The sequence below is a fragment of the Muntiacus reevesi genome, chromosome 4, assembly GCF_963930625.1.
Source record: "Muntiacus reevesi chromosome 4, mMunRee1.1, whole genome shotgun sequence".
Lineage (NCBI taxonomy): Eukaryota > Metazoa > Chordata > Mammalia > Artiodactyla > Cervidae > Muntiacus > Muntiacus reevesi.
In genome coordinates, this window is record NC_089252.1 from 30203957 (window position 1) to 30213229 (window position 9273).

The 9273-nt window shown below is 41.9% G+C and overlaps 1 protein-coding gene across 4 annotated transcripts in view; it reads left to right on the forward strand.

Annotated features, from left to right (window-relative positions):
• The window catches only part of ZNF521 (zinc finger protein 521), a 304387-nt gene extending 297280 nt beyond the window's left edge, over positions 1–7107 (forward strand). For all 4 annotated transcript variants that reach the window (XM_065932425.1, XM_065932423.1, XM_065932424.1 and 1 more), the window contains one exon: positions 6288–7107. In XM_065932425.1, the coding sequence (XP_065788497.1) occupies positions 6288–6317 (30 nt within the window). In that variant the 3' untranslated portion in view covers positions 6318–7107. The remainder of the gene's footprint in view (positions 1–6287) is intronic.
• Positions 7108–9273: the final 2166 nt, after the last annotated feature.

The following is a 9273-nucleotide window of genomic DNA, read 5'->3' on the forward strand; positions in this document are numbered from 1 at the left end:
TTATTATCCAGCCTGTTGGAAACCAATTGCTTTTGTTTAAAAAAAAAATAAAAAATAAAGCAGCAGTGCTTAAAGGTGGATAATAATGTAGAATTCTGTTTGCAGCCTGTAACTGCACGACTGTGTGTGTGTACTGGGATATGCTTCTAGAAAAATAAGAGCATACAGACTATGATAGTGTTTACAGATAAAGGTCCAACCCTGGTGATAAAAGGAAGGGTAATATAATTAGTTAATCAGCAATGATTGATTACGGATGTTTGCATTCTTCAACTAAAGAAAAAACAACATGCTGCCTTGGTGCTGTCACCATCTGTTGAAAGAAACAGCTACATTTAATCTTTCTATTTCTTTTATTTCTTCCCGCCTTGCATTGTTGCAAAGCCACAATTGCCTCCTATTTCCTCTGGTTGGAAAACATCTCATTTAAACTGAATACAACTCCAGTTTAAATTCAGGATTCTAATGGCGTGGTGAATTAGTGGAAAGATTGTTTTGTTTTTGTTTTTTCATTCCTTTTTAAAATGGCTCTTTTTCTTCGTTTTAAAAGCTTGTCGGAATTTGAGACAAAGGGCTGTAAATAGACAAGTCACAGAAAAAATGATTAACATCTTTGAATCAACAGATCTCACAAAACTTCCATTTAGACATAGTTTTTATTTTTATGACTATTGCTACTTAATATTTTGTTGATGCCAACAGAAGGCTACAAAGCACAGACTACGAGACATCGTCTCTGCCAAAATACTGGCCAAGCAAGGGTGATCCATGAGCACCATTTTTGGGGTGGGGACTTAATTTTTCCACCCTGGGAAGGTAGATGGCCCCTGGTTTTCCTCTGGAGCTTAACTCCATCATTGTTATAGGTGCAGATATTCAAATTCACATCAAGATCCCAGGCAAATGGGATAGTTTGGCCAAGGTGAACAGTTACAGGGGATCGTGGGTTTTTATTTTTATTTAAAAATATTTTGCTTGGATTGCATTTTAAATAGGATTAAACCGTTTGACCAGTAAATGTGGTCAGCTCTCAGAAAGAGAGAGGCTGAATTAATCATGTGTTAGCGTGCCAAGCCCAAAATGAGAATTCCAGTCTTGTAAAATGAAAGGCATCTCATATTTTAAAAAGAAATTCATAGTGCTAGAAGGGAATTTTTAAGGTCCTCATCTGTTTTTTAGCTTTCTAAGTTTAATTTCAGGTTTTAGAGGAGAAAAAGAACAAACTCCTTCCAAATGGGGCCCTTTACAGTAAAGAGAGTGGGGTTTTTTTTTTTGCGTTCTTTTTGTTTTAAACCTGGCTATTAAGGTATCATACGTAGATGGATTGTCTTTTAAGCTTTAAGGTGTGTTGTGAATTTAATTTTTTTTAACACAAACCCCTCTCGTGTAAAACAACTGTTCATAACTGGGATTAATGGTTTGCAATTTTCAGTTACTTAGACGTGGGGTCTCCAAGAGATGGCTTTTTGCAGAGTAGAATATGGCTCTCTGTGGGATTACAGAACTTTTCTTCTCTCCCTACTTCCTTTTCTGTCATCACCCCTCCCCACCGGCGTCGATGCTGCGCTGATGTTCTCCTCGATTATGTAAAACACTTTCCCTTCATTGGAACAGATATTTTTTCTCATAACCTGTCATTGCATTAAAGTACTTTGGGGACTGTGAATTGCTGTGTAAAATTGGTGAGATTACCCACTGCTTTGTTCTAGTGTAGTGGTTTCCTCCAGACCTGAAGAGCAGAAAACTCTTACAAGAGAAGGCGACTCGCGGATGGCCTGGCAGCCTTTTCTCTGCTCTGCTTGTCCCCGTCCCTGTTCTTGCTGCAGGGCTTCACGGCGGGCTCTGTGGTGTGGCTGGTGTGGCTGGCCTGGCGAGGAGCATCAAGCCCCAGGCACCTGCCCTCTCCTCGGGCTTAGCACTTCTCTGGTCTATGTTTCATCTTTCCCACTCACTTCTTGTCTCCCTGTCTGAAAAATGTTGTCTGTGATTTTAAAAATACACCCAATTAGGCAGAGGGCTCCCAAGAAGCAACTTCTTGTTTCTCTTATGGGTGGATCTTCAGTGAAGTCTGGAGACAAACATGCTGTCTTTCTCTCCAACCCCTAATCGCCAACGCAGTAACCTGTGCAGCTCAGACACCCATTCCTCCCTCCAGATAATGTAATCAGGTCATTCATATTTTCAGTGACTCAAAGTACTGTGCAGGGGAGGAGAACATCTCAGGGATCCTCCAAGGTGGTGAGGACAAACCCTTGAGGACTGGATCAGAATCACCTGAAGTTTTTGTTTGTTTTGTTTTCCATGCAAATACGCCACATTTCCGGGCTTCCCAGGCGGCACAGTGGTAAAGAATACACCTGCCAATGCAGGAGACCTAAGAAACCCGGATTCTAACCCTGGGTTGGAAAGATCCCCTGGAGAAGGACATGGCAACCCATTCCAGTATTATTGCCTGGGAAATTCTATGGACAGAGGAGCCTGGTGGGCTACAGTCCATGGGGTTGCAAAGAGTCGGACATGACTGAACACACACACCCACACACACACACACCCATTTCTCACCTTGAGAATCACTGACAGTGGTGAATGCCTTGCCTAGGGATGGGGGCTGGGTCTGAGGAACCCTGTTCCCCCTTCAGCCAACCTGGAAGAAAAAAGAGAAAGACTGACAATGAGTGACCTCAGTGGTATGCAGGTATCTCCGCACCGAAAGAACTTTCTGCTGTCACCATCTTTCATGCCAGATTTCCCATTTAGACGTTATTTATATTGCAGCTCCTTATTTTTGTTGAAGCTTGCATTTCACAAGCCCTACCCTTGTCCTTCTCTCCGATGATTTATATTCTTCTCTCTTAATATGCAAAGCATAAATCCTTTATAGTAGCAACTTCAATCTGTTGCAATAAGTGATTCATATGTAGTTGTTCATTTCTTTGCACCTCTGAAGAGACGTGTATAGCTTTGGTTTAGGATGAAAGCATCCAAGAAACAACTGTTGCCAACTATTGTGGCCAATTTGTGTTAGGTTTCTGTTTTACAGTTTCTCAGTATATATAGATAGAAGAACACTGGAGAGATTGTAACATAGCTTCCTTCATTAACCTCTAAAATTCAATTGAATGTGCAATGTCTGTAGTAAGCACTCAATTTTTTTAACATTTTTTTAGTTAGTTATTTGGCTGCACTGCATCTTAGTTGTGGTATGCGGAATCACTAATTGCAGCATGTGGGATCTAGTTCCCTGACCAGGGATCGAGCCCTGGACCCCCTGCATTGGGACTGCCACTGAACTGCCAGGGACGTTGCTAAATCTCTTTAAATAATGTTATTAAATGTTTTTTTTCTTTTACTTTGATTTTAAAAATCACACATCCTCCTGTCAAAGTTCTACCATTTAAAGAGCTATTGTCACAGCTTCTTGTACTTATTTTCTTAATTTTTTAACTAAAAACTTTCTGTAAGATCAGTCTTGACTGTGAGATAGAAAAATGTATGAGAAAGTTTAGACAGATCGTTTTGAGTAATTGAATGTTTTTATTGTTTATAACCTCTTTGATCATACTTATGTTGATATTTAAGAGGATAGTAATGTTTTCTTAGTCGCATCAGTTTTTTTTTTTTATTATCCTTTATGTCTACTTCTGGAGAAAAGTAATTTGCAGAACTATTTATTTAGAATCAATACAAAGGGGAAAAAGTGAAAGTGACACCATGGATGGTAACCTGCCAGACTCCTCCGTCCATGGAATTCTGCCTGTGATACAGGAGAACCAGGTTTGATCCCCGGGTCAGGAAGATCCCCTGGAGAAGGGAATGGCTAGTGTTCTTGCCTGGAGAATTTGATGGAACAAGGAGCCTGGCAGGCTATAGTCCATGGGGTTGCAAAGAGTCACACATGACTGAGCGATTAACACTTCATTTTCACTTTTTTCCTTTGTATTGATTCTAAATAAATACTTCTGCAAATTATTTTTCTCCAATGGGCAGATATAAAGGGTCATCAAAATACTGGTGAGACTAAGAAACATTACTATCCCCTTAAGTCTCAATGTAATTATGTTCAAAGGAGTTATAAACAATAAAAAACATTCAAAGTGCATTGTCTAAACTTTCTCATACATTTTGCTATCTCAGAGTCAAGCCCGATCTTACAGAAATTTTTTTGTTACCCTTTATGTCTACCTATTGGAGAAAAATAATTTGCACAAATATTTATTTAGAATCAATGCAAAGGAAAAAAAAATAGAGTTGGCATAAAACTGGTCTGCTTCTGTATGGACTTTTAGGCTAATATTGTTAAAGAAGAATTCCAGCTCATCTTTCACTAAATTAATAAAAATGGTATGTTTTAAATAAAGGTGAGTGAAATAAAGTCCTCATTATTTGTTGTCCATTTTCTTATAAAATGGACTTAGTTTGAAATAGGGAACAGAAGACCTGGGTCATCTTCACAAGACCCCTCTCTCCCTCACTGGTGCTGTCAGCCCCAGCTGGGCAACTCAAAGCAGCCAAGCCTCCGGCCTTTCACCCTCTACTCACTGGGCAGGCATTTGGCTAGTTTCCTGGGGAAATGAAGAGATAACAAAGATCTCGAAGACAAAGCCCTCTACTGAAAATTTTCCATAGCTCCTCCTTACCTACAAGACCAAGTCTGAACTCCGTAGCCATGTACAGAAGGCTCTTCAGAATCTGGTCCCAAACTTCTCTCTACCTTCATTTCTCATCCACACTCTTGGTTCTGGACACTCGAGAAGATTCCAGCCAATCTGAATGAGCCGCAGGTCCACAAACCTACTTTGTGTATTCTTGCTTCATTGCCTTTACCCACGAGGGTCTTTGGCCTGGAGCACCTGCCCTGCATCCCAAATGCCTCTTCGTGTTTCCAGCCTCAACTAAAATGTCCTAAGCCAGGTCCACTGCCGAGTCTTCCCCAAAGGCCAGGCCAGGTTAGGTGTGTGTGATATTCCTGTGGTCATTTCTAATATATTCCCACCAGGTGGCTTTTTCATTAGGTGCCCATGTGACTTTCTTGAGTCCGTGAGCACTCTGAAGATGTGAAGGCTCGGACCATCCTTCTACTTCAAGTGGCCCTTGCCTAGCTGGTCATTCATTTGGCTGGACCCTCTTTGCCAAGCACTGCAATGCTGCAGGCTGTGGCTGGTGGCAATGCAAGTGTTCAAGAGCTGCTTATGAAGGAATGAATAAGTGGATGAAGACCAGAATTACGGACACAGGGAGAGAGCCAGAACTGCAGATAACCAGAAGACAAGACCTCAGTTGCATATGATATAAGCAGTATCAAGGACAATCGGAAATCAGAGACAGGGAAAGCTGTCTTAGATGGGATGAGCATGGAAGTGGTCACACTTAGGGACAGACCTCCGGATTCTGATCAGAAGGGATGGGGAGAAGAGGTCAACAGCGAGAGGTGGGAAAACACGGCTCAGGGAAGGCACAGTGGGGTCATCTCCAGATGTTTGCTCCAAACGAATGTCCTGTGGGTCTGTGAGCATCCCCCATGCAGGCTACAGGCCCAGGTCCGGAGCCCACCCACCCAGTGTTCACCCCTGGGCCTGCTTGTGGCTATAAGTTGCCCAAAAACCCAGTTCCCACTCACAATTTGGAACCAGATGTTAGCTCAGAAAGGGGACATGCTGTGTGGATGGAGGGGACACCACCAAAGTACCACAAAGACTGCACCTACTGGGGTCTGGAGGGGGGCTGGTTTCAGGATGCTGTGATCTGCTTCTGCACCAGGTGGGGACCCAACCCCGAGCCCACCCCCAGGAGAAGAGCTGGAGATGTTTCCTGCCCCATCGGTCAGGTGTCGGCCAGGCAGCTCTTTTCCATAAAATCTATATTTAGGGATGGATAGGGCCTCTGTTGTTAAGATGTTCACCTTCTAAGCATGAGTAGAACAAAAGCATCTCTAATCAATGGAAATAATGCACAGATAAATCTGTTAAAATAGTGTTACCTGGTGTTTGAAAAGAGGCGTATGCTGATAAAAAAAAGATGGTGGAAGGTGAGGGGGGTCTTTTGGGGAGTGAAGCAGAGTCAGAGAAAGGGAAGACCCCTGGCCCCACCCCACCCCTCCCTCCTGGCTCTCACTGGGGGTGGGGAGAAGCCAGTCCCCACTCCAACCCCGAGCCCCCATTCTTCCAGACCCAGAAACAGTTTTCAGGTCATTGTAAATCAACCAGCATTTACAGATACTTCATTTGATGAAAATATGACCACTTAAGTTTTTTTCTCTCCCTCCACCCCCGTTTTCTTTCTCGTTACAGAACCATACGATGACCCAACACAGCAGTTAGTGCAAGCACCGTCTCTCAAGGAGAATGACTTTTGTGGCACAAAAAGGGAACATGTTTTACTCTTTGCACGAAACTTTCATTGTTAATGTATATTATTCAGAAACATTGTATTGTACCATAAAACTTGTATTATCAAAACTGTTGGATGTTCATGTGTTTGAACTTTTGAGCACCGGATAGACCCCCTGTATATAAAGTGTCTCACATGTATTATGTCGTCTGATACTAAAATGGTCTTATAAAGACAAGTGGACTTGGGCCCTATTCAGGCAAGATTAAAAAAAAAAAAAAAGAATGTGAGCAAAATGGCTTAAGAGAAAGTATTTTCAAGGAAGACAGATTAAAACAACCCGGTTACACGTGAGACTATATTTGGACTTCCTTTTCTTAACACTTAAGCCTAGAATTTCTCTTTTTTGGTATATCAACGGTTAAACCCAAGACTATTTTTTATTGCTGAAGATTCTTGCAAAAAACCATGAAGAGATATTCTCACAGAACCCCACAGCTGGGTAAGGCCCGTATATATATTTGTAAGCCTTGCAATGTGACAGGTAGCATCACTATATATGCAATAGTTGTTATGTAGACTGTCAAAGAATTTTTTTTTTCCTGGATACATTTGAAGCTTTGAGTGTTCAAGGTTTTCCTTAATGATTTCACACAGCCAAATTCTTGAATCAGTTGAACTAACCTGTATGTTACTGTTATTAATGTTTACTCTGCGGTCTGAACCTGGAGATTACTGGAATTGTTTTCCAAGAGGAAATAAATTCAGTTTACCATTAGGTATGAGTGTATGTGTGTGTGTTCTTTTTCTAGTTACTTTGCCATTAAAAAAAAAAAATCTAATTGCACCCCTGGAAATGAGTTCTGCTCTTGAGAATATCCCAGGCACAACCTCAATCATATTTAACCTTTCCACACTAGGCCAAAAGCACCTAGGAGGAGATTCATCACATGGCATAGAGAAGGCATCAGACCTAAAGTACTTATTCCACTCACAGATCCTACCAGGTCACATTGTACTGGGGGATTTTGACATCACAGATGGATGTGATGGCTGTTTTCTGCATAATTTGCAGCCCAATTCATGTCATGCTGTGCAAATCTGAACTCAAAGTAGATGGCTGCAATTTGAGAGACAGTTTGGCTTATGTGTACTTAAGAAGCAGCTTTGTTCGTTCAGAAGACAAAGCACAGAGCAGGGAGCCGGGAGCCTGTAAGCCTCGCGCTGGCCCGGAGTGCGGACTCTTGGTGCGGTCTTCTGCACACCACCCACCTCCAGGCCTCGGTCCCCTAGCCCAGGAACGTGACGTGGATTGGTCATCAGCCTCCATACAGGCATGGGGAGTCTCCACAAGACTGCTGACACCACGCCACAGCTTGCCACAAAATGGTGAATGAGGAGGTGCTCTCGAATTTCAGAGGCTTTTTTAAGTGGGGACAGAAGAGCATCACCATGTATATACATTGAGCCCTAATATATCTGGACTCAAAATTGGTGAGTATAGACTTGATATTAGTGGCAGCTTTCATCCACCTCCTGCTTCAAATACTTCACCCACTGGGACTCTTTCACCCTCTTTGAAACTCTGACGACCTCAAGCAACTCTTTAAACCTTAAACAAGCGAGAATCTTCATAACAGTTTTTTTGATGTGGAAACTAATACATGGACTTACTCATTTTATCATGACCAACTAACTGTCACGAGAGGAACCATGAATAAAACCCAGATACCAGGTATAAGCCTCACCCCATAATCTGTGTCAAACCTTAACCTCCATCAGAATCACCTGGAGGGCTTGTTACTTCACAAGTGCTGACCGGATGCCCAGAATTGCTGAGTCAGTAGACCTGGAGTGGAGTTCAAGAGCTGACAGTTTTAGGATGTACCCAGCTGGGAGCGCCTGTTCCTAATGTAGGGGCCACACTTTGAAAACCGATGCTCTACCCCATTTCCAAATGAGTTGAGTGCACTGAATGAGAATAACCATTCAGACTGCCAGCAAATTATGCTACTTATTTTGTTTCCAATAAAAAGACAGTTTGGTCAAATTTTAGGATCACTTAGAAACAAGTACCTCCTGGTGATTAATGTACATGTGCTTGCCAGAAGGTATCATGCGCATGTGTTTAGTTTTTTAATGCTAGGAAAATCTACATCTATACATTTCACAATGGATTGCCAGCATGCTATTTAATTAAAAAGCTTTTTCACCAGCTACATAAATAATGAAGTATGCTGAGAATATGCAAGTGCATTCATAATTAAAATACTCTGCTATATTTAAAAAAATTAAGATCGCTGGTCTATTCAAGGATTTTGCATTTAAAATGAAATAGCCACACAATGCTGATTTTTTTAAAAGCTTTAAAACCTTGGGTTATTAATGAGTGGGTTATATTTTACTAAAGGGAAGCTGCTCTTCATTCATGGAAATTAAAGCAGGTGATGGTATTTATCCAGGGATGAAGCCCAAGTTGCCTTTAACAATATCACCTCTGAGACTTTCCAAGCTCCTGGTAAACAGCAGGGGTTGGACTTCTTAAGATGCAATGGAGATGAGGCTGATCATTCTAGAGGCTATCACACGGCTGGCCATTGAGTTCCTTCAACCCAAGCACGGTTCAGTCACTTCCCAGACGAAGCCAGAGGCCGAAGAAATTGACTCATTACCCCATAGGCCTGACTGATCCTCCAGTGACAAGGTCGTTCAAATTCAGCAGGCTCTTCTTTATAACCAACCATTCTTTGGGTCATAAATACTGAACAGTGCGTGGAACAGTCATTCCTTCCTGCTTGTTACCTTGTTTATGTTTATTTCCTGCTTCATGCCCTAAGAATATAAGGCAACTTAAAGATTAACACAACGTTAATAGGAAAAGCATCATCTTGGGACTTCCCTAGTGGTCCAGCGGATAAGAATCTGCCTGCCAATGCAGGGGAACAT